The 26,419-nt window shown below is 40.1% G+C and overlaps 1 protein-coding gene across 1 annotated transcript in view; it reads left to right on the top strand.

Moving 5' to 3' along the window:
• ESR2 (estrogen receptor 2) overlaps positions 1-26,419 on the top strand; it is a 62,748-nt gene that overhangs the window by 21,092 nt on the left and 15,237 nt on the right. The window contains exons 4-7 of the mRNA XM_072838890.1: positions 2,331-2,447; positions 10,271-10,570; positions 13,333-13,471; positions 20,039-20,172. Coding sequence (XP_072694991.1) covers positions 2,331-2,447; positions 10,271-10,570; positions 13,333-13,471; positions 20,039-20,172 — 690 coding nt within the window. The remainder of the gene's footprint in view (positions 1-2,330; positions 2,448-10,270; positions 10,571-13,332; positions 13,472-20,038; positions 20,173-26,419) is intronic.

The raw sequence follows: 26,419 nt of genomic DNA, 5'->3' as shown, positions 1-26,419 counted from the left end.
CTAGGCCGTTTTTAGTGTGTTTATATTCTTGTGCTTTCTGATTTTTTTTAAGTAAAATTATCTTTTAAAATAAACTCTGAGGGGAAAATAATGAACCTCTAGTCCTTAAATGCTTATTGTTATAAACCTCTTTATAAAACCAAAAAGGATGACATCATATGTATTGTTCTGTGAATTTTTAGAAGGTCCTTGAAAGATTGCTGCTACCATGGAAAGTACTGTGGGATTACATTTACCTTTTAGCCATAAAGCATCTGTTCTAGAGGACAATCAAAAGTTTCTGATTGGAAATATATCTTGACTTTTAAAATATAATTTGTTTTTGAATATTATAAGTGAGGATAAAAGCAATAACAAGATAATTATCTGTTCCTTTTAAAAAATGTTGCGCCTTACCTTATATTACCCCATACTCTTGAGTGTGTGTGGAACCTGTAAATATGAGCCACTCCTTTGGTTAGGGTATCTAACATGGAAAGTGGTATTGGGGGAGTCTTGTGATTATGCTGTAATTGTGTAAGACTCCATCATGGCCGAGTGAAGACAGACTGAAAATCAGACAAGTGCCCCTCCTAGCCTGAAGGAAAGCAAGCATCATGCTGTGAACTGCTTTTGGGCAGGGAACTGGTTCCTCTATGAGTTGACAGCAGTGTCCAGCTGGTAACCATGGTAAAAATGGGAGCCTTGGTCCAACAACTGCAAGGAGCTGATTCTGCAAACATCCTATATGAGCTTGGAAGAGGACCCTGAGCTTCAGATGAAACCACAGCCCATCCAACACCTTGATTGCAGCCTTTTGAAACCCTGAGTAGAGTAAGCTGTGCCTGGATTCCTGACTTGTGGAAATCAGATAATAAATTTGTTTGGTTTTAAGCTTATAAGTTTGTAGAAATTTATTATGCTGCATGGAAAAGGAAAACCATGACCTTAAGGAGATTACTGAATGTGTTTTCTCTTAAAAAAAAAAATGGGGACCATGGCTTTTTATAGGGAAGTTATAGGGTTAAAGGAAATGATAAAGAATCTGGAAATCAGCAGGTAGTCAGAAATGTTGATGTGCCAGCTTTCCTATACGTGGCTGTTATGAGGGTCACTTGACAGTGGTTTTTGCCCCTCGGCTAAACTGTCTTACTATTCCTAGAACTATGCAGTCCATACCCTTGCTGCCACCCTGGCCGGCCCAGGGAATGGTGGTAAAGTACAAACAATTGATTTTCAATTTGTGTTTGATTGAACAAGTGTTATTGAATCTACCTAAAGTGGGAGAGAATTATAAAATTTGATTTTGATCCAATCATAAAACCATGTTTTTTGGTCCATGAGTCAGGTAGGGTGGCTCTACCTCTCGGTTTGGCTCTGAGTTCTGGGTCAAGTTCAGGTCTGCATTGCGTTTCCACAGATTAGTGGCTACCTGAGGCTTTTTTTTTTTTTTTTTTCCTCTTGGGAGCTCAAGAGGCCAAGGCAAACTGTTGGAATATTCCTTCTACTAGCCTACCACTGGCTGATGCAAGTTTCATGGCCAAGCTCAGCATCAGTTGGTAGGCAAACACAACCTATCCACCTTAGTGCCCTGCGAGTCACAGGGCTGAGGGAGGCAGTGGGGACTTGGAACAATAATCACAGCCAGCCTCAAGTGGCAGTTCTTTTGGTTCTTTAGTTCGCTAATTTCTTTATCTTCTTGTTGATTAGTTTCCTTCTCTTATTTGACTATGAATTCCTATAAAAATGTCATGTTAAATTCCAAAGAGGTATATATATAAAAGAATATAAGTATTTGAATTTGGTGACTTGATACACAAGTGCTATTCTTGAGCAGTTCTGTGATTTGCAGCACCAATTTCAGGCAACTGTCTTACTTTCCATGTCCAAAGGAGAATATTTCTAATGAATCTCTTGAGGATTCTACGAACATGCAGAGGATAGCCTATTAGTCAAAGAAAGAATAAGATATGGAAATATTCCTAGGTTATCTTCACTCCCTAACAAGGCACTGATGAGGGCAAACTTCGCCCTTTGTTACCCATATCTGCATTAAGAAGATATCCCCTGGGCACCTGGGTGGTTCAGCAGTTGAGTGTCTGCCTTTGGCTCGGGTCGTGACCCTGGAGTCCTTGGTTTGAATCTCTCATCTGGCTCTCTGCAGGGAGCCTGCTTCTCCCTCTGCCTATGTCTCTGCCTCTCTGTGTCTCATGAATAAATAAAATCTTAAAAAAAAAAAAAAAAGAAGATATCCCTTGCTTCTCAGCTGGGTAGCATTATCAGTGTTGACTAGAATATTGAATCAAAATACAGTAATAATAGCCTGACCCCCCCTTTTTTTTCTGCTGCAGGACATAATGATTACATATGCCCAGCTACAAATCAGTGTACAATAGATAAGAATCGACGCAAGAGCTGCCAGGCCTGCCGACTTCGGAAATGCTATGAAGTGGGAATGGTGAAGTGTGGTAAGTTTTTGCTTCTTTCTTTCTTTTCTTTCTTTTCTTTCTTTCTTTTTTTAAATTTTTATTTATTTCTGATAATCACACACACACACACAGAGAGAGAGAGAGAGAGAGAGAGAGAGAGAGAGGCAGAGACATAGGCAGAGGAAGAAGCAGGCTCCATGCACTGGGAGCCTGACGTGGGATTCGAGCCCGGGTCTCCAGGATTGCGCCCTGGGCCAAAGGCAGGCGCTAAAACGCTGCGCCACCCAGGGATCCCGCTTCCCCTTTCATCATATATTGGCCATGCTGACAGCATTGTCAGGATAGGTAGAGGGACTAGGGACAGGGCCTGAGGACTTGGTAATTACCTTCAAGTATGCATATGCTGTCACACTGGAGGGGGGCGTTAATTTATCTCCTGTAGCTGTGGAGAACAGAGCTGAGGTGAACAGGAACAAGCTATGGTAGGCACATTTGGGCCCAATATAAGGAAGATCTTTCTATGATTCAAGTGGTCTGACAACATAATAGGCTGCTGCATGAATTAGAGAATTCTAGCCACTGAGGTACTCAACTGGGTTGGATAAACATTTGCCTGAGGCCTTGAGAAGACTGAGGATGAAGTTCTGGTAAATGTTCAGTTAAAGCTGTGACAAGAAAGTAGAATATCTTATGAGTTACTTGGATAGCTGTGGGAAAGACTCATGCCTATCAAGAGAAGATACATATAAGAGTCCGAAATATGATAGAATTATGGAAAGCACGTAGAATATAGGTTCTGTGTTATGGTGGTAAGTATGCATATATATGTGTACATACATATGTGTGTGTATCCGCACGTAGATGCATACATACATGAAAAACAAAGACAAATGGGCACATAACAACTGACAATAATGCCTACATCCCGCTCTCTCTACCTGGCTAATTTTTGATTCATTTGTCTGTACACACATGCTGGGTTATGCACACTCACATCAGCTCTGCCTATACTTCTCCTGTTATTCTGCTAGATGGTATTTTGCCTGTGGTTAGTTGTAATTTCTCTCTTAGTAACTGTTTGAAAAATTTAAAACAAAAGTCTCTTTTCTCTCTGACGTTTCTTAGGAGCTCTGCCTTTTAAACATGCTCTTCCCTTTTTAAAAATGTATATTAGACGAGACATCTCATCCAGCTATATTATAGTGTAGCAGAAGTCTTCTTATTTGATCACACTTCTCTGGCTTCCTAGAATCACTGATGTTTTCTGTTTTCTTTATAAAATACCCTACCCATGCCCATGACCTCCCAGTGTGTATTGGTTACTCTCTAAAACATTCCAGCATTTCTGTCCTCCACTTCAGTTATACCCTTATCAGTAACCAGTGGGCTTCTTCCAAAACCTGTTTCTACTCATTGTAACTGTCAAATTATATCATTTAATTAGAATTTATGCAAGCATATGCAACATGAGTAGGAAAAGACAATCGTTTCTGTGAAAGCTTTGGATAAAACTGTAAAGGAGGGGCACCAGGCTGGCTCAGTTGACTCTTGATCTCAGGGTTGTGAGTTCAAGCTCCATGTTGGATGTACTGCTTACATTAGAAAATACCCCCCAAACTGTAAAGGACTAGTAGCTATTGATTTAGGTATGAGTGAGATTGGGGGAGGGGTCATAAACCTAGAAAAATTCTGAATTTGGATTGCTTTATAAGTGTTTAAGTTCTTGCTGTGTTTTAACAAAGCTGGAATTGAAAATTCAGAGACAGTGTAACACAGATGTGGCTTATGTAGGAAAGTCACTTCTGATTTAATTGGCAGAGGTACTTAAAGAAAAAGCCTTGGCTCTTTGACGAAAGATTGCAAATAAATGTTTCATATTTTAAGTTAATATTTTAAAGTTGAGTATATTTTTTAAGAAGTGATTTATGATTTAGTCTTAGGGTTAGAATGCTTAGGTCTTTGTCTTAGGGTTATTGTACTTCCATCTGTTGGACAGCTCTAGCTGTAGCCCTGGTGGTTCGGGACCAAGGCAGGAGCACAGGCATAATCTGTCTGCAGGAGGTGGTGTATATGGTGGGAATAACAAGAGGACAGGATTCCCAAAAACTGAATCTCATTTTTTTCTCATTACTTCTTGCTGTGACTATGCTCAAACTTAACCTTTCTGACCTTCGGTTTTCTTATCTCTGAAAGGAAGATATCGGTTTCACTAAACTTTGTGAGGAATACCTGTGAAAAAAGGTATAAAGATCTAACACAGTGGTTGGCATTAAATTTTTGTCTTCCTTCCTTTCTCTCTCCCTCTTTGAAAAGCTCTTATAAGTTATGAGGAGTTTTAATGCAATACAGTGTTGCATAGAGTATAGAAATGTAGTTTAAGAAATCTTTCATGACACTCACTCAAAAAGGTATCTGTGCCCCCATGTTCATAGCAGCATTATTTATAATAGCCAAGCATGCGAACAAACCTCAGCGTCCATTGGCAGGTGAATGGATAAAGAAGTTGGGATGTGTGTGTGTGTATAAAAATGGAACATTTTCCAGCCATTAAAAAGAATACACAAAGAAATCCTGCCATCTGTGACAACATGGATGGACCTTGAGAGCATTATGCTAAGTGAAGTAGACAAAGACAGATACAGATACTGTATGATCTCACTTACATGTGAATCTAAAACAAACAACCCCAAGCTCATAGAAAAAGATATCAGGTTTGTGATTACCAGAGGCAGGATGTAGGGGGAGAGGGAATTGTAGAGAAGTGGTCAAGGGTACAAACTTCCAGTTACAAGATATATAAGTCGTAGCAATGTAACGTACAGCATGATGACTATGATCATCATGATGATATATGAAAGTTATTGAGAGTAAATCCTAAGAGTTCTGAAAGAAAAAAAAATAATTTTTTTCTTTCTCTCTTTATGTATCTATACGAGACAGTGGATGCTAACTACACTTACTGTGGTAATCACTTCACAGTATATGTAACCCACACCATGATGCTCTACACCTTAAACTTATACAGCGATATATGCCAATTATTTCTCAGTAAAAATGGAAAAATCCTTTCATGGAAAAGAGAACAAGAGTATAGGTTATTGAATTTGGGCAAAAGAGAAATTGGGTAAGGCTGTCTAAGAAAAAATATTTTATTACCTGTGGAAACTGAAAGGAATGAGATGCATTGATATGCCAACAATTGGGTATTTAGCTCTTTACTGACCACAGAGAAGGACCAGTAGGAGTGAACTTTCTTTACGATACCTCCCTCCTTGCCCAGAATTCTTCTTGGCTGCCTTCTCAATAAACCCTCCATCCATATTCTTCCTTCTCTCCAGTCTTGGAAGAATAGGAACCTACCTGCCTCCTGGATTCTCCTGCACCATTTCACTTCCCCTCTTTGATTCATAAATTACGCCTCTTTGGTTATCACCATTTTCTTTTGCACCAATCTTATGTTTTCTAGGGAGATATTAATATGGTGGCTTAAATGGTGGGATAATACCTGCCCAGACTACCCTGAGGGATAAGGCTTTGTTCTAAGGATATGCTGAAATGTAAGTAGCCAGGAGAACTGTCTGAACAGCTACATGTTTGGTCCATATTCCTGTGTTGGGAGAATAAATTTGCATCTTTCAGGTGCCATCTCTTGATTCATCTGCCATATACACACATGAAAGGGATCTGGTGGGGAGGTAATATAAAGCAGGAAAAGCACCAGCTCTGGATTCAGATAACTGCTTGAGTCTCTATGCTGCTTTCACTATTTCCTAGCTTGCCCGCCCTGGGCAGGTTATTTGAGCTCTCTTGGGCCTGGTTCTTCTTTTGTGTCATGGACATGATAGTAGCATCTGTACTCCGGGGCACTTTTCAGAGTGAAATAACCCGAATATGATACACAGTGTCTGACATGTAGGAGCTTCCAGGAGATGCTAGCTCTCATCGTTATCATTTATGATTATTACCATTGTTGTTGTCATTGTCATCAGCATTATGACATCTTTTCTTGGGGCTGTTTACCACTATCTCATATGGAGCATTCCTGTTTGGTAGAATTCCTCATCAGGCTCACTCAGAAGCATACGAGGGACTCTTAGATTACGGTGGAAAAGCAATGACACTAGAAGTGTCCTTGGTAGCAAACAATGAGTTCCTTGCCAAGGGCTTTATTTTATTGATTCTAGAATCCCTAGGACTCAGTACAGAGCTCAGTATATAGGGCTTTGTCAGTGAAAGTTGGTCAAATGAATTTGAGTGCATGGATTCAAAACCTTTCTCTTTGTATGTAAACCTGTTTTGTAAACTCCTTTTCCTCATATATACTCTACAGATAGAAGATGTGTGGTCAGCAAGGTGCTTTCTTAAACCAAACATTTTGTTCCATTTTACCCCGGGAGGTATAAATGATCTTGACACCTATAGCTCTCTATCTGATTACTAATAAAATAAATTATACTGTAGGCTTTTAATTCTTTTAGTAAACAGTTTGATTCAATCATCCCTAGATAGAGCCCTTCTTTCTACTTTGATTAGCCAAGGATAAGAAGAAATTCAGATAAAATTTCTTGGAAGTAAGTAATTTAAATGTGCTCCTACTTCCTAATATTTCTTTTTAAAAAGGTGGACAACTAAATTTAATGAACAAACATAATGGTGGGAACACAAACTAGAAACTAGGCATTTTGCAGATAATAACTTTTACGTGTATTTTTTTTTTCTTTGTAGGGGGATGCATATAAAAGTTGTACCTGGGAGGCCTGGTGGCTCAGCGGTTGAGCATCTGCCTTCGGCTCAGGTCATGATCCCCGGGTCCTGGGATCAGGTCCCACATCGGGCTCCCTGAAGGGAGCCTGCTTCTCCCTCTGCCCATGTCTCTGCCTCTGTCTCTCATGAATAAATAAAAATTAAAAAAAAAAAAAAAAGTTGTACCCATGCTAAAGTCATCCTGACTTATGCCTTTCTTAATTTTCATTTTGTATTTTTGTCTTTAACCAATGGATATTTAGAAATATTTTTGTGCTAAATGTTCTAAAGACTTGGAAGTTATATTTTTATCTTATTTTTTGCAATCAAAGAATATGATCCATATGATGCCAATTTTAGTTAAAATTTTATTCCTAAACTAGTAAGTGATAATTTTTGCACATTCCATGAGTTTTTGTTTATTTTATTTTATTTAAAAAAATATTTTATTTATTTATTTATGAGAGACACAGAGAGAGAGGCAGAGACACAGGCAGAGGGAGAGGCAGGCTCCATGCAGGGAGCCTGACGTAGAACTCGATCCCTGGTCTCCAGGATCACACCCTGGGCTGAAGGTGGCACTAAACTGCTGAGCCACCGGGCTGCCCCTCCATGAGTTTTTATAGCTCAAGCTTGTGAATTGTACAATTCAAATGTTCTTTATTCTGCCTTTCCCCCCAGTTGTTTGCTCTGTCAGTTGCTGAGAAAGATATATTAAAATATGCATTATGATAATGTATTTGTCAGTTTTTCTTTCAGTCACTTTTTGATATTATGTTTGTAGGTTTTATTTTGTTTTAATATTTATGTGTAGAATTATTTATCTTCCTTTTATAATCTGATGAGGCCTTAATAATGATTCGTACCTTAAAGTTTATATTGTCTGATATTGATAGAGTAACTGATTTATTTGGTTAATTTTTGCCTGTTATCTGTTTCTAGCCCTTTATTTTCAGCTTTCTATATGTTATATGTATCTCTTATAACCATTATATGTCTAGATAAAAAACTCTTAATTGATAAATTTAATCTATTTATGTTTATTATAATCCCTGATATTTGAATTCATTTTTGTCATCTTATTTTATGCTTTTAAAAATTTCATCATGGGACACCTGGGTGGCTCAGTGAATTAAGCATCTGCCTTTGGCACAGGTCATGATATCAGGGTCTTGGGATCAAGCCCTGCGTCAGGCTCCCTGATCAGCCATGAGTCTGCTTCTCCCTTTTCTTCTGTGATCTCTCTTGTTCTTACTCTCTCTCAAATACATAAATAAATAAAATCTTAAAAAAAAAAAAAAACCTTTAAAAAATTTTTTCATCATGTATTTTCTTTTGTTCCTCTTGGGAATTGATCCCATTTTCTTGTGTTTGTTTGTTTTTCCCATTTTCTTTTTTCTCTTCTAGTTTGGAAATCATACCTTCTATTTCAATTCTTTAGCAACAATTCTATTTTTAGCATGATTAATTTGAGAGTTCAAGCCACCCTAAGAGAGATTTGTCTTCCCAAATAAAGAATCTTAGGAAGTTCTAGCCAAAATTATTCCTCTCTCATCCTAGTTGTTATTATCCAGCATTCAGTTCTACCTTATTTCTATACCTCCAAAAATTATTTTATTCATTCTGTGTTTATTAGGTTTTCTCTCATATTTAATCAATTTATTTTCTTACTATTGCATCTTGAATTTCATTGCTTCTCTTGGGTTCATTTTTCTTCATCCCAAATAGCACAGTAGTTATTTCAAAAGGGCTGTGTGTGATACATCTTTTTAATCTTTGCTTAATTGAAATGTCTTTAGTTTATCCTCACTCTTGAATGATAGTTTAGCTGGGAATGTAACTCTAAAATGAAGATTTCTCCCTTCCCCTGCCCCCCTCCATCTTAAAGACATTATCCCATTTTGTTTCTGACCCATAAACCTATAGTAACTGAAACCTTTTGATACCAGGACAGGAGTAAATCAAAGTCTTAAATGTGTATATGCCTTGGTTCAGTTACCTGACTTCTTTGAATTTATTTTAGGGAATGAATTGGATGCATGTAGAAAGATACATTTTCATTGTATTATGAATACTACCGAAGAAATTAGTACCAACCTAGATTTCCATCAACAGGAGACACTTTATTTTTTTACTTTGTATTTTTTTTAACAGGAGACACTTTAGATAAAGTGATACTATCTGCATAAAACAGAGTGCTGCATAGATTTTTAAATTGTACAATGATACAGTTTTAATAAAAAGATAAAAAATAGTATATATACTGTGATATAAGTGTTATATATAAAACATAAAGAAATAAAAAGCATTGAAAGAAAACTAAAAGAATTTATGCCAAAATTTGTGCTCTTCTATATTTTTCAGACTTAAAAAGATATATTACTTGAACATATTAGTTTGTGTAAATATGTAAAAAGAATACATATATGTACATGTAAGCACATGCACATGCATATAAACATTTTAAGAATGTATTATAAAATATATATTATTTGATAACTGTTTGGAAATATCAATATTCAGTTCCTCACTTTTCCCTATCTTTTGTCTGAAGAAAATTCCTAATTCTGTCGTTTGGAAACTGAGGTATGTCAGCACTCTTTAAAAGAGAAATGGGGGGGATCCCTGGGTGGCTCAGTGGTTTGGCGCCTGCATTCGGCCCAGGGCATGATCCTGGAGTCCCAGGAATCAAGTCCTGCATCAGGCTCCCTGTGTGATGCCTGCTTCTCCCTCTTCCTGTGTCTCTTCCTCTCTCTCTCTTTCTCTCTCTGTGTCTCATGAATGAATAAATAAAATCTTTTTAAAAATAAATAAATAAAAGAGAAATAGGTTTAGTGTCATAGATGATCTTGAAATGGGAGACCTTAAGTTCATCTAAGCTATTGTTCCTAAAAATTCATGTTTTGATTTTGTTAAAATAGTCACAGATGTAATAATCTTTGGTACGTGCCCTGCAGGTTCCAAGAATAAGTCAGGCTTCTGTTCTGAGATACATTGTGAGGATAGACTCAGGTCTTACAGTGAAGTCATTACCTCACTCTTGCCCTCCCAATCCAGGGAACTTGAATATTGGGTTGGGGAAGCCACAGGAAAATACTGTTATCATCTTTCCGGTTTAGGCTCCCGGAGAGAAAGGTGTGGGTACCGTGTTATGCGAAGGCAGAAGAGTTCCGATGAGCAGCTGCACTGCCTGAGCAAAGCCAAGAAAAATGGTGGCCACGTGACCCGAGTGAAGGAGCTGCTGCTGAGCGCCCTGAGCCCGGAGCAGCTGGTGCTCACGCTCCTGGAGGCCGAGCCGCCCCACGTGCTTGTGAGCCGCCCCAGCACGCCCTTCACCGAGGCCTCCATGATGATGTCCCTGACCAAGCTGGCCGACAAGGAACTCGTGCATATGATTGGCTGGGCCAAGAAAATTCCAGGTAGGGCTTTCTGGATCATAGCTTTTCATTTATGGTAGAAAGGCCTGCTGCCCCTGACATCTATAGGGCAAGAGTACAAAATGGATATCCACAAATGATATCTGGGTGTGTAACAGCTTTACATCCTGATTTATAATCTTTAAATGAAATATATTCTTTCTTCCTATCTTGACTTGTATGCCTTCAACATGTACTGGAAGGTCACGCTCCAATTTAGAATTTTTGGACTCCTCTTTTTCCCACGCCAGAACTATCCCACAGTGCCTTGTTCACACCCCATCTTCCGTGTCCACATCTCCTATACACACTAGCCTGTTGGACACCTCTTATGCCGAGATGTGGTCTGAGAGGGTGGACCCAAGAAGAAGCCCACTCAGCTCTGGGAGTGGGCTTGGGACCATTTGGGCAAAAGAATTCTAGGGTCCTGGGACCCGGAACATGGTCTAAAATGATGGAGTCTGGACTCCACATTGAGCTGTCTCTTGGCTGTGGACTCTGCACCTTGAGAGGAGGGGTGTGTGCAGGCGAAGGTGGGGTAGGGTGTCATATGACCAGTATGCAAGTGAGAGGTTTGCCACATGTGAAATAGAAATGTATAAAATATCATTTCAATAGAGAAAGAATCAGTATTATGGATATAAATGAATATACATGGGCAAATAGAGTGAGTCAGCAGCTGGGATAGCATGAATCATCCATAAACCCAGAATGCCATTGTGTTAAAAATGCATTTGGTTGTTCAACAACAGTTGTCATTTAGCACCTGCATTTTCCCTTCTATGTCCCTTCCACAGGCCAGTTTGTAATATATGCCTGAGATACTGCGTTGTGCTAAAATTACCATCTAGTTATCATTTGAATTGGTGTTTCTGTGAAAAGGAATCTAGAATTCTAACACAGAATGGCACCAACCCATCCTCCTGAAAGGGCTTCTCCAGGCACATATTTACAATCATCTAAGAAATTAGGTCTCTCTCCAGGTTCTAGGCCACTAGGGACAATCCCCATGGCCTTGGGGCAGCAGCTGCTTTAGACAGGGTATACAGCCTGGGAGCCGCTGGAAAGCTGGATGAGAGCTGTGGATAAAGAGCGGTGGGACCCCAGGCCTGGTAGAATAGTATCTCTTGGGTCATTTGGTGGCTTGAACCTGTTCCTTCTGAGCTTCCTGAGGATCTTCTGGTTTCTAGTTTTGTTTTGATAGTCTGGATCTTCACCTTAGCCAGAATCATGTTATTTTCTCTGCTCTTTTTGTAGGAGACAATACCGACACATTCCTTGAGCTGTTGCTCTAATGTATATGCCAAACACTGTTTTTCAGGACCCCACGTGGTGATGAAATTGATGACTTTGAAAGCCATGCAGCTTCTTTGTGCTATAACCAAACTGAATTCTTGAGCTGCATTAGTCCCTCTTCAAGCCTGGTGTTTTAACATTTTTTTCAGAAAATAGTCTAAAGGTGTGCTTTTTCCCCCCTCTCTCTTAGCGGGTATAATTTAATTTCCCAAATTAAAAAAATAGTAAAGTACCACCTATCTTGATCTTGTTAAATATCTGCAAATATAAGAAACCTAATCTCCCATGGGCAGGCTTCTTGTCTGGAACTGCAGGCAAGGTTGGAACGTGTACACATATGAGGCCAAGGGGCAGCTTTGGAAAAGGACTGAGCCATCTTCCCATTCATTACTCCTTTCAGCTTTCCTTTGTACCCTCTGGCATTATATTGTTCTCAGGCTTGAACCACATGTGCTTCCTGTGTCCTGGTCTCCTCATCTGTAAAAATGAGGATCCTGAGAGATGCTACCTGCAGGACATTCCCAGAGGGTAGGCATTGTCACTCTCACTTTTTTTCTGTAAGGAAATCAACTTAAACAGGGATTGAATAATTGGCTAGGAGGCTGAGCCGGGATCCTAACCAGAGTCCAGTGCACTCCTGGGCCACGTGTTTGATTAGTTTTATATTACACTGCCTTCTGTTTTATCATGGTTTGTGGGTAAAGCTCCAGTGATCTCTGCCTTACTTTGCTTTTAAGGTGCTCACCTCCCTAGAGATGACCTGTTTCTTTCCAATTTTTGGACCAATCCATCCAGGCTATCAGACTACTGGGACCTGCTTCGATTGTTAGATTTGCTTTTCAGGATAGAATAGCCTAGAGATAGCGCTCCTATTCAGAAGAATGATTCTAACCCTGAAACTTTAAGCAATCAGAGGTATTTTTCATTTGAAACCTTGACTTTCTGCAGGGGCTGGTGCTGTTCTCTCTGCATGTTCCACCCTCTTCATCCCCCAGCCCATAACACCCTCCATTCCATTCCCCCCACTCCGAGCCCATCCCTCTCTGCCCCCCCCCCGCCCCCCAGCCTCTATTGTGGGCCAAACAGGCAGCCTTAAGCTGGCAGCTGATTATTTTTCTCAGCAATTCATAGGAATTTTAAAAATATAACTAAAGATGATCTGTTCCAGCTTTCTGTTCTCCCATAGCATTTGTCTGGGGAGCTATAAGCCCAGGTAACAGTCCTTTATAAATCCTGAATGGAATGTATTAGTCTCTAGGAGGCATCCAAGGCTGGACATTGTGAATTGCATACTTTGAATTTAAAATTTCCATCCTTCATCAGCATTGAACCACATCTTTAAAATGTTGAGTGTTTTCCCTATATCGTTTGTGTTTTCATAGTTTGTTAAAACTTGCTCTTCTGTTTTCACAGAAACGGGGAGTTGAGGAGGAGAGTGGGTATGTCTCATGGCCTCTTGCTTTCCCCAGGCTTTGTGGAGCTCAGCCTCTATGACCAAGTGCGCCTCCTGGAGAGCTGCTGGATGGAGGTGCTAATGGTGGGCCTCATGTGGCGCTCCATTGACCACCCGGGCAAGCTCATCTTTGCTCCAGACCTCGTTCTGGACAGGTGAGAAAAAAATGCATTGTGTTTCTTCTCTGCCTTGTGTGAGTCCTGGCTGCCACAATTAAAATCTCACACCTAAAAGGGCAATTAAGAAGATGATAATGTCATGAGCTCCTTCCCCACATCAAGAACTGAAGGAGGAGAGCAAGAGTTCTTGGATTCAGTGTTGGGTGACTCATTCTTACCTGGGGTGGGGTGGCATTTATAGGCCAGATCATAACAGGGCCTATCTCCTGCAGAATATGTGGCTACTAAATGTGCAAGTCTGCTTAGGCTTTTCTATATTAAAAATTCCATTTTCAGTTTATAATTTTAAATTGTCCTGTTATTCAGTTATTCAAGTTTCCACTTGTAGGGACCATGTTTGTCTGTCTAGACAGGTGATAAAATTCTTAGAAATCTGTGAAGTTTATTTGAATGTGCTTTAACTCTAACTGCATGCACTCTAACATTTTTGACAATAGCAGTCAGTGGAAGGAATGGTTATTAAAACTGAATGAAAGGTAATGGAAATTGGGGAATGATAGTGACAATGCCATCACTCGACTACAATTTGCGTCTTTTAAAGATGGTACAGAAAAGGAGCCAGTTTCCAATGGACTCAGATGAACTCTTCACGGAGGAAAAGTTAGAATATACAACACTCAAAATTTTAGTATGGAAAGTAGAACACTTTCTTGTTCTACATTTGAGCAGTTGAAAATCTTAATGGAAATTGATTTCCACAGTCCTTATTTTGAAAAAAGTTCTAAAGTAGAATGTTCAGTCACATTTGACTCTGCACAGAGTAGAAGGATGCCATTGTACGAATGGAGAACATCTGCCCCCAACTCTTGTTATTACCTCTTTGGATCATCAGAAGACCCCCTATGCACATATTACACAGCTAAAAAGTGATTCCCCCAAGGTTTTAGCACCCATTCTGCCTGTTGTCCTGGATGACAACGTTGACAAAGAGCACTGTTCTAAGTAATGGAGGTGTTTTAGTCAAGAATGGAACCTTTGAGAAGAGCTGGAACATGGGTGTGGTTCAAGCAGGAGCAAGCCCAGGTGTTGAACCATAGAAGAAGGTTCTGGAAGCCCAGACCCTTCAGTAGCAATCAAAATAGCCAACATATTGGCTTGTATATGCCAGGCACCATCTGAAGCACTTGATGTGTTAACTAATTTCATCTTCTTAGAGCCCTTTTCAAGTAAGTGCCATTATTATCTCTATTTTGGAGATATGGGGGATGTTTAGGTAATTTGCCTGCAGTTAGAGTAGTAAGTGGTGGTGCTAGATGTGGGGGCTGGCTGTGAAGTCCATGTTTTTAAATATAATGGTAGTTACCTGTATAATAAGACATGCCTCTCAGTGGGATAGAAAACTGGACGGGGAAAGAAGAGACTGAAAGGCTAAGTGACTTTCTACTTTATTCTTTTTTCTTAACGCAACTCTATTCTAGTCTCTTCAGGCTTCAGAAACCTACTCCTCTTGCTTTCCTCTAAGATACCATGTTGAGGGATCCTTGGGTGGCGCAGCGGTTTGGCGCCTGCCTTTGGCCCAGGGCGCGATCCTGGAGATCCGGGATCAAATCCCACGTCAGGCTCCCGGTGCATGGAGCCTGCTTCTCCCTCTGCCTGTGTCTCTGCCTCTCTCTCTCTCACTGTGTGCCTATCATGAATAAATAAAAATTAAAAAAAAAAATAAGATACCATGTTGTAAGGCAGGCTGAAAGGCCAAGCACCTGGCCAAGACATCACTGTCATTCATTCATTCATTCATTCATTATGTTCCACTTGGTGTTCAAATTAAGTACCCCCCCCCCCCCCGCTATATACACCTATAATTTTGGAAGTTAGTGCTAGGAAGAAGTTTCATCCCTTGATGAGTCAATACATTTTGTAGACATTGGGATTAAGTTATTTTACTTCTTGTCTTGATTTCTAAATTGATGCCACATTTAATGTTTATGTTCAGTGATATTTCATTCCTGGTTTTTGGTAGAATTAACTCTTCTTTTGGGTTCTTTAATTCCTCTAAGTGTAAGTTATTGTAAATGGACATACATCCTAGGCAGATTTTAGGCCTACCTTTTGGTTAAGTAATGGAAGGGGGAAAAACTAATTTTTCTTACAAATTATTTTAATAGACTCACTTTTAAAATATTTTATTTATTTTATTTCATTTTATATATTTATTTGATAGAGCAGGGGGAAGGGTAGAGGGAGAGGGATAAGGAGACTCCATGCTATGCGTGGAGCCTGATGTGGGGCCTGATCCCATGACTCTGAGATCATGACCTGAGCCAAAATCAAGAGTTAGATGCTTAACCGACTGAGCCACCCACGTGCCCATCACATTATTTTTTATATATATTTGAAAGTGTCATGTTGTATGGCATACAAACCTAGTATATCTGAGTATAGGAGAGCTGTCTCTGGAATTGTAAATGCCTTCACACAGAGTGGGCATTTTTAAAAAAAGATTTTATTTATTTATTTATTTATTTATTTATTCATTCATTCATTCATTCATTCATTCATGAGAGACACAGAGAGAGAGGCAGAGACACAGGCAGAGAGAGAAGCAGGCTCCATGCAGGGAGCCTGATGTGGGACTCCATCCCGGGACTCCATCCCGGGACTCCAGGATCACGTCCTGAGTTGAAGGTAGGTGCTCAACCGCTGAGCCACCCAGGTGTCCCACAGGCATTTTTGGTAGTACCTATCATGGTTATTTTTTTGTTGCAATCCTGTATCATCAACACATAAACTTTGTGAAGTCTAGAATTTCAAGTCCAGGATAGTTCAGTTCCTTCATGTGTGTATGATACAGATAAATATTGTTTTATGTAATGAGTGTGTTTCTGGAGGAGTTACCTATTCAAAAATGCTCTAAATGTTCCTTATTCAAAAAGTCAGAGATTACACATCATAAAGAAGTTCTATTATGAGGTTTTGCTGCAACATGAATAAATAATTTGCATCGTGCTTAAAAATCACTGTCTTTTGGCAGATTGTCCTATCAGAGTTCCTTCCAATGGTAGTGTGATCGTAGATGCTGTGAATACAACTAAATTAGCTCACTTGTGCAGACTGAGACAATAATTGCTGTTGCCCTTTATTCTTGTTGAGGCTTCTGTAGTGAGAAAACTTGAACCTACTCGGGATGATAAACCCAGTTATCTCAGCTTATTTCTGACAAGATGGTTCTTCTCTCAGTAATCACTAGAGTCACACATTCATGTGGAGATCTGCCACAGAATCGGAGCTTCTGCTTGCTTAAAAAAATTGTGTATCCTATAATATGTTGTGTCTGTGACATCAACAGGAAACAGTCTAATGTTAAATAGTTGTAAAAAGTCGGAGGGAGTTTGGATTGGAGCTTATGCCCCATTGTGGACATTTACAGGGTTCCATGGAATCACATTGTACATGTACTGAGTTTGCATTCATGTTAGTTTTTTGTGCATTGAATTTCAAGATACCCAAAGAATTTTCACTTTAAAAATTTCATCTCCTTTTTGTATGCAGGTAATTTTCACGTTGGCGTAATATTTAAGTCCTCCCTGTGTGTTAAGCCTGGAGCCCCCACCCAAACGCGCCCCCCTTCCCCGCAACGGAAGTGAACTGGCAGCCATGTGTGTGCTGCCAGCAGATATAGATGTAGGTACAAAAATAGTGCATCCAAAGCAAGATCCACTCATTCAACATTTTGTCCTTGGTACCAACAGAATCTTTTTCTTTTATAAAGGAGTGGTTATCATATAATAAGATGTTCCACATGTACTTTTATTTTTGCTTAGTCCTAGTTTATGGCCCAATGCTTGCAAAAGTAACCTCCATGAGTGGACTGATTTGATTGATAGATTGTTTTGATATCTTAACAATCAAATCCTATGATCTCTCCCTTTAATTCAAATCTTTTTTTCTTTTTAAGATTTTATATATTTATTTGAGAGAGAGAGGGAGACAGAGATAGCAACAGAGAATGCAGGTGGGGAGGAGAGGGAGAAGCAGGCTCTCCATGGAGCAGGGAGCCCAACCCAGGACTTAATCCCAGGACCCCAGGATCATGAGCTGAGCCGAAGACAGATGCTTAGTTTCATTTTGTAGTTATTAAATAAGTATAATAGATGTCATTAATGTATTACTTAAAAACCTTTCCTCTGTATAACTCGTTTTAGGGCAGAACTTGATTAAGGTGTCATTTTTGAGATACTGTGTACCTTATTTCCTATATTTCTCATTTCTTTCCTAAAAAAATGTATTTGGTTTCCCCAGCCTGTGAAGTGAATAAAAGTATTCTAACTGTACCACCTCTTGAATAAAATGGTTGGCTGTTACACTTGGTAGTAAAAGCAGTCAGACTTAGTTCTTTAGAATTGGTTTAGAGATTCACTTTTTCTATGAGGTACACATGTTCTGATTACTGTGAGTTGTAGCATTTCTCAGGGTTTAGGATGCTCTAGAATGTAAACTCTCCCTCCGTTTTTGAAATATGAATTTGCATTTAAAATGGCATGCATTTCAATGAGGAAATGATGCAAACCTTAATATTCAGGGATGTGTTTTTAGGTACAAGTGGCAACCTCTGCAAAATAGAATTGATTTCAGATGAATTCTCTTATACTGTTTGGGGAGTGGCGTGTGTGTGCATGCATGTGTGTACATGTATACCTACATGTTCATGACCCACCTCTGACTGAGTCTCACAGAAAAGTAGAGAGCCAGTCTGTTAAACAATCAGTACACGACTTGGTGGGTTTTTTATTTTTGTCCCCAGAGATATTTTATTTTATTCTAAGATTTTATTTTTAAGTGATCTCTATACCTAATGGGAGGCTCAAACTTACAACCCCAAGATCAAGAGTCACATGCTCTACAGATTGAGCCAGCCAGTCACCCCTCCTACCCGGAGAAATTTTAGAACCAGCTTTTCTTGGTGTCAAATGTCCTCAAGCCCAACAATTAGAATTTTCAATAATTAATTGTTCCCAAGCACAGTGATTCAATTATGTTGGCATGAGGGGCATTCAGCAAACAGGTAGTTCTTGTGAATCTGCTACGTGCAGAGAATGCATTGTCTTTCCTGGGCACTTGCCGCAGGCTGCCTGGGAGAGTCCAGAGCAGAGGAGGTGGGGAAGATGGGACTTAGGGAGGTTTGGAGGTTTCCTACAGATTTTGGCACCCTTTGCTGAGGGCTGATTCTCCAAGGTAGCTTTTCTCTGTGACTTTGAGGAGGCATTAGTGCTTATCACTTAACCCGTGCGTTTTCAGGAAGCCTCAAGTGGTTGCAGAAGTTACCGTGTTTGTTTAGAACTCAGAGTTTGCTTGCTTATAGCTTTGTGTAGGTGAGTCTGGGGGTTTGAATGCTGTGGGATGCAGGATCTTGGCAAGCTGCTATCCTCACATAGAACCCAGCGGGAAAGGCTCCACCAACATTGTTGGTTCCCCTGGTGTCAGTTCATTTGAATTCTACAGAGACGCTTTCCTCAGCCAACACCAACCATCACTGGAAATGTCCTGGCTTGGGTTTGGGGGAAGGAAAAGAAGGAATAGCCAGTTCTCTGAAGATCTCAGATCCCTGTCAGGGTTTGCGGGGGAGACTTAACAAGAAACTCACAGACACCCACTGCTGCCAGGCTCCCCTTCACCATGTGCTGCAGGTGTTGAGAAGCAAATGAAAGTTTCATGGCAAAATCATCTAAGAGCTTGTCAAGGGCTTCCAGTGACTAGGACTGATGACAAAAGAAGTTTTTTTGGGGAGCAGTGAAGCAGAATAATTTATGTCTGGCTGGAGTGAATTGAAGCTGGTATTTTCTAAATACAGTTCAAGTAATTTCCTTCAAAGTATGCATAAAAATTCATTTCTATGAGTGTTCAAAAGAATTTTGATTATATGGTTCAAAGTTTGTCTAAAATTTTTTGCTTAAAAATAATCTTTGGCAAGTCAAAAACGTTCATGTCTCCATTCCTACCTTCCTTTCCTGGTTCTAATCTGTCTTCTCTAATTGTGCTTTCTTTGTGTGTCATACTAGCTTTTTTTCAAGTTACATTAAACGTCTCTTAGTTGCCCCACCAGTTTCTAAATAACCACCACAGAGTGAAGTAAACCCTAAATGTGAAGGATTGTTTCTTCTTAGGGCATTTGCTTTGGTAACATTCTGTTTTCCTCATTAGCACTTCAGAGTCTTCTGATGGGAACATGGAATGTCTCAGTTTAGCAATATGTGTCATAACTAGGGCTGGCTGGCTGACATGATTTAGATAGAAAATAATCAACAGAAATGGTATTCCATTAAAGAAAACATTTGGTGAGCAGGTAAAAGGAGTGTATTTCCAATGCAGATTTTTTTCCTAAATAGTATTTATTCAAATGTTTGCTTCTGGAATTTATAGAAAGTCCCCTGTCCTCTTTATATGAAGATGATTTTAGTAATTTTGTATCACTGCAGGGACTTTCTTTTACCATTTTGTTAAAGGATGTACTGATGAAATTTGAAATTAACAAGAAAATATTCCTTATTTCTTTTGATCGTTGCCCAGTGCTGTATATTTCTTAAATTTCCCAATGAACTTTTGTAGGGATGAGGGGAAATGCGTAGAAGGAATTCTGGAAATCTTCGACATGCTCTTGGCAACAACTTCAAGGTTTCGTGAGTTAAAACTCCAACACAAAGAGTATCTCTGTGTCAAGGCCATGGTCCTCCTCAACTCCAGTAAGTAGCCACACAGCTGGGCTGTGTTTTAGTGGGGAGAGTTGCTGTTTCTAGAACTGGCATGGAGTGAAGAACAGTATTGAACTTATTTTATCCAAAGAGGGCAAAATGGCTTTCTTTTTTGACTTCTCTGTTTCATTTTATAGGGATTTAAACTTATAGGGTAGTTAACTTTTGGTAACTTGAATATAAAGTATTCACTGGCTGAATTACTGGCAGTAATTTAAAAAGCAGCTCAAGCCACTTTGCTGGAAAAAAACCCCTGAACTTTAAAATACTTACTTTGCAGCCTTTGTTCATTATACAGGCATCTTACATGATTGACCTGCATTTATATTTACTGTTTTGCTTTTACGGATTCATTCATTCATTGATTTCATTTATACATTTGGTGAAGATGTTGAAGATATAGTCCTGCCTTTCAGTAGCTCATAGCATAGGGAGGGAGAGAGAGAAGACAAATCATTAAAATGATCGGTGGTCTAATAGAGTATGTACAGAGTACTGTGGGAAACCAGGAGAGACACTTGTAGTGGTTGCAGAAAGAAAAAAATGTTTGAGTGTGTCTTCAGGGTTGGGCATATTAGCAGGACAGGGAAGGAGTAGGTGTGGAGGGATGAAAAAACCTGGTGGAGGGACGCCTGGGTGGCTCAGCGGTTGAGTGTCTGCCTTTAGCTTAGGGCATGATCCTGGAGTCCTGGGATCAAGTCCCACATTGGGCTCCCTGCATGGAGCCTGCTTCTCCCTCTGTGTCTCTGCCTCTCTCTCTTTCATGAATAAATAAATAAAATCTTAAAACAAACAAACAACCTGGTGGGGCCAGGAGCTGCAGGTTGTGAGGTAGAAGAGTAGAGGGAGATGTGCATAGTCATGAAGGGCAGCGCCAAGCCAGAGATTACACTGCACACCTTGGCCAAGGATTGCCCCTCGAGGTACTGAGCAGCCCTAGAAAAGGTTCAGACAGTGGAGTGGCCTGGACAAGTGTTCCATAAAGATCACTCTGGCTTCCATGTGGAGATTGACTGGAGAGGGGAGAGACAGGCAGGGACCCGAGGGCCCAAGCAGAGTCGTCAGGGACAATGGGAGCCTGAACTGAGTTGGTGTACAGGACCAGGCAGGAAGGGCCTGCATTGTTAACATAGGGGTTAGAGGTGGGAAGTGAGGGAGGTATCAAAGACTAGTGGGTGTTGTAGCATTGCTGCTCTGCTCTTATTATGTAAGCAATACCTGGTTATTGTCAACATTCAAAGAAGAGAAAAACATAAAAGGAAGAAAAAAATCACAGGAATCTCCCCCATGCCTGGGCAAGATAACCATTATAACACTGGCAACTGATCTTTAACAGCTCTCTGTAGATAGACAGATCTTGTTTGATGTAGGTAGATAGATAGAGATGGGTAAGTAGGTAGGTAGACAGATACACACACACACATATATAGAGAGCTAGCCATTTATACACAGGCTTATATGTATAATTTTTCATCAACAGCATAGCATCTTATGTTAAAAATTTAAAGACTTTGAAAGAGGCTTGCTGTGATCTAATTATTTGCTTGACTCTTCCACCCCAACACCAAATAACTCATCTTGCTGGAAGATAGACTTCATACCTTCTTCTATTCTCTAATAATCTTTTAAAATAATACCTCACCTTCAATATCCACAAAGATGAACTCCCCCCTCCCCATTTAAAAAAAATTGGGACACATATATATGAATACTTTTCTGTGTCCTGCTTTTTTTACTTTTCAAAATGCTGTAAAATTCTTCCAGGTCAACTAGGAGAGATCTAACTCAGTCTTGAATGAGGACATTGTCTAAGGTGTTCAACTGTTTCTTTATTGATGGACCTTTACTTAATTACAGCTTTTTTAAATTAATTAATTTATTTACTTATTTATTTATTTTTGCCATTATAAACATTGCTGCAGTAAAAATGATGGTGCTACTTCGCACACATTTCTAGGTTTCTATGTAGTGTTCATACTGTTCAGTTTACTGACCTGGTATTTGGCCCAGCTGCTATCCCCGGTGTCGATTGCTTTGCTTAGCTATTTACTCTTGTTGGTTTATCTCTTTCCGAAATTATATGTATATGCAAGTTTTAATCCTCAAATGATGACTTACAGCTCACTTCATTTGGGCATCATATGGGGCTTTACTCCCTGGATCTTATCTGACCTTAGAACTTCTATATTTGGAATGATAGGAATCTGTGGGATCGTATTATACTACTTTATTTTAAATCAGCCAAAGCAGCAGATCCTGAAGCCAAAACTCAGTGCAGAACCTGTGGCTATGTTCTGGGGCCAGCTGACCTCTTCTTCAGTAGCCTATGCTTTTCTGTATGTTGAACACCCCTATATACTCTTGGACATTGGCACTGGATTTGGTGAAGGGGAAAGGGAAACATACAGGGCAGTGCTTCTCAAGCTGTCTGTGGTGAGAGATCAGGTTCTTTTTCTTTTTTTAACTTCCATATTTTTACAGACAGTTACTTTTGTAAAATATAATAAAAATAAATTAGTAGAAAAAATGGAGTAAAAGTGTAAAATATAGGTCCAATTTTCTTATTATTAGATAAAATTGATTTAAAATTATTGTCAATTGCTACAAGAGTTTCCCCATGCTTACCCTCAATTTCTGCTTATCTCTGTGGGCTGATAACAGACCATACTTTGAAAAGCCCTCATATAGAGCATGGAGATAGATGGGCTGGATCTGGGCTAAGTCTTGAGGGAGGGGGGAAAAGGGGAACAAAGAAGGAATCTGAAGGTCATGTGAGGTACAGAGACCCTGTAGACACCCTTTGGGTACTGCCCAGTTGGGTTTTATTCTGGCTCTACCTGCCTGGCGGGATATTTTCTTTGCACCCAATGCACTCTCAGCTGCAGCTCGGGAAAACAATTTGTGACTAGAACAATGGTCAATTGTTGGACAAATGAAAATTGTAGGGAAAGCCAAAGAAGCCTCCTAAATGCTCCGGGGCTTCTGGTACCTTCTTCACATTTGTTACCATTCACCTTTTACAACGCATCACGAGGGCCCAGCTTACATCAGCAATTGAGGTGATGTGCATATAGAAAATATCCTGCTGAGATGTCTGAAATTCATCACGGAAGAAAACCAACTTTTCCTGATCTCTTTGAACCTACCTATAGACCTTACCTCACAGGTGTGCTGCCGTTTCTGTCTTTTTAAAGGGAGGATTTGCATGAAAAGTACATTCCCATCTCGGCACAGGAGGATCATCAAACAAGAGATTACGGGGCTTCTCTTACTTTCAGAAATAATTTAGAACTCTTTTCTGTACAGCAAAGGGCTCCTTGGAAAGCCATTTGCTTCTTGTTACAACACTCTGCAGCATAAAGCCTTCTGTTTGGCAAGGCTCCTTACCGTCAGTTTAGCCTCCGAGACATCATATTGTGTTGTTGTGAAAGCTAGAAGCATCATCTGTGCAAATAGAAAACACTAGGCTACGGCATTCCTCCTGCAGCATCTGACAGGACTACCATGTGAGGAGAATTACAGAGGGTGAGTCAGGCACGTGATGTAATTACCACTTGTGGTGGTAATTGGAGTAGAATTTGTTTACAGTAAATCTACATTTAGGAAATCTTCTTTTAACAAAGTTCCTTTCTCACTCAGTAGTCATAACAGTTGTCAAATGGGTTTAGGAAAATGGGATTCTGTTTCTACTGGAAAATTTCCACTGTCAGGAGAGGGGCCTTATCTGTGCTGGATTTTAAGCATTTGAAAGTGTAGGCTTTGTTGTTTTTGTTCTGGATTATTTGTAGTGTTACATTAAAAATAAGGACAGAATCTATGTTCCCACCTTAAATTAAAGAAAAACCCTAGAGAATGTACAGAATAGACATTGGACAACAAACCACACATGACAGTGATCCCCAAGAGAAGGGACACGAACAGAATGAAGCCTTTGATCACCCAGTTTCCTATGTAGAGCCAACTTCCAGGTTCCATAGGGAGAGCAGATCCCGTTGGCCTCCTTGCACTAGGAAGACAGAGTTGTGAATTTGGGGAGGCCATCACAGCTGGGATTTGCAGGGGAGGAGACAGCTGGTGAGGGAAGAACTGAATGCAGAGGCTTGGTGGATCTGTAGCAGACGCCCTTCAAGTCCAGCTGAGCACTAATCTCATGCTTATGAGGATACTTACCCAAGGACAGAGAAAGAGCCATCAGAAAGGAGCAGGCAGGATAATCCCTAGCATTCACTCAGGGCCAAGAATAGTTCATGTTCTCACCAGCCAGAGGAAAAACCTTGTAATATACTGGACATTAGATATAGTGCCCAAAAAGGTGTTGCATTAGTAGTGAGGCAAACTTAGCCCTAGACTAAAGGCTGCACTGGTCTTTGTAAACATGACTTAAAAGCATGCCTGAAGGATCAAACTCATTGTAAAGTAACTTAACTGCATCGTGGAACAAAGTTCAAGAATATTTAAAAGAATACAAGAATATCCAGTACCCAACCAGGTAAAACTTGCAATGTCTGATAACCCATCAAAAGTTAGCAAGCATGCAGAGAAGCAGAAAACATGACCTTCTAATGAGGAGAAAAACCAATAAATCAGAAAAGACCCCCAAATGATACAGATGATAGAATTAGTAGACAAGGACATTAAAACAATAGTTTAGTAACAATAATTACTATGACTATTTTCCAGAAGCCTAAGATGTAGAGGAAAGCATGAACAGATTTAGTGGAGACATGGAAAAAATGAAACATGTATAAAAACTTCTGAATGTGAAAATTATGTCTCCATGGGATTTACATCTGTGTTATAAGGTGGAAGAGGGACTGTAAAATATCCTCCAGACTGAGAAAGTACTTTGAGACCAACAAACAGTGCAAACCATACTGTTGTCACAGTTTTATCTAGGGTAATTTACTGATTGAGGAATTGGGCAGATGGACAATCTAGACAGTACACAGCTATTCTCTCCTATTATCCACTAAATCTGGACCTTACTCCCCAGTTTTTTTTTTTTAGACTATATTTTTTTTAAATTTTTTTTTTTTAATTTTATGATAGTCACACACAGAGAGAGAGAGGCAGAGACACAGGCAGAGGGAGAAGCAGGCTCCATGCACCGGGAGCCCGACGTGGGATTCGATCCCGGGTCTCCAGGATCGCGCCCTGGGCCAAAGGCAGGCGTCAAACCGCTGCGCCACCCAGGGATTCCAACTCCCCAGTTTTTATAGAGAGATAGGGTGGTAAGGTCACAGGGAGTTTTCTCAAGTGGCACCATCTATGTGCCAGAGGGTGTCTCCTAATTTTCTAAAGTGGTGCCTTCTGTGCTCCACTTTAGGGGCAATCAGAGCCAGCCTTCCTGATACCAGTTAGGACATACATCAGCCTCCATGGGGCCTGGAAAATGTAGCCCCAGGGGGAGGTCATTGTGCAGGCGTGAACAAGATGAAGGGCCAAGGATGGAGTAAGTGTTGTCAAGCACTTGTAGAATCTAATTATACATAGCAGAAGAACAGATTGGTGGATGTGAAGTCATAGCAATAAAACCTATCAGAATGGAAAAAAAAAACTGTTTAAAAAGTGAACAGAGGGATCCCTGGTGGCGCAGCGGTTTAGCACCCGCCTTTGGCCCAGGGCACAATCCTGGAGACCCGGGATTGAATCCCACGTCGGGCTCCCGGTGCATGGAGCCTGCTTCTCCCTCTGCCTATGTCTCTGCCTCTCTCTCTCTCTCTGTGACTATCATAAATAAATAAAAAATTAAAAAAAAAGTGAACAGAGCACTAGTGAGCAGGGGGACAACTATAGTTGTTAATATACATGAATTTGGAATCTCTAATGGGAGTGGGGTGTAGAAAAATACTTGAAGAAACGATGGTTGCAAATATTCCAAATTTAATGAAAACTATAAACACACAGATCCAAGAAGCTTGATAAATCCCAAGCACAAGAAACATGAAGGAACCACATCAAAGCACATCACAATCAAGTTGCTTAAAGCCAATGATAAAGAGAAAAATCTTGGGCAGCCCCCGTGGTGCAGCAGTTTAGCACTGCCTGCAGCCCAGGGTGTGATCCTGGAGACCCTGGATCGAGTCCCACATCAAGCAGAAGATGCCTGCTTCTCCCTCTGCCTGTGTCTCTGCCTCTCTCTCTCTGTCTCTATGAATAAATAAATAAATAAAACGTTTTTTTTTTTTAAAAAAAGAAAAATCTTAAAAGCAGCCAGAGAATAAAGATATTATATACA

Source organism: Canis lupus, chromosome 9, assembly GCF_048164855.1.
Source record: "Canis lupus baileyi chromosome 9, mCanLup2.hap1, whole genome shotgun sequence".
Lineage (NCBI taxonomy): Eukaryota > Metazoa > Chordata > Mammalia > Carnivora > Canidae > Canis > Canis lupus.
The sequence above is the reverse complement of the archived record's forward strand: the minus strand, read 5'-3'. Positions and strand labels throughout refer to the sequence as shown.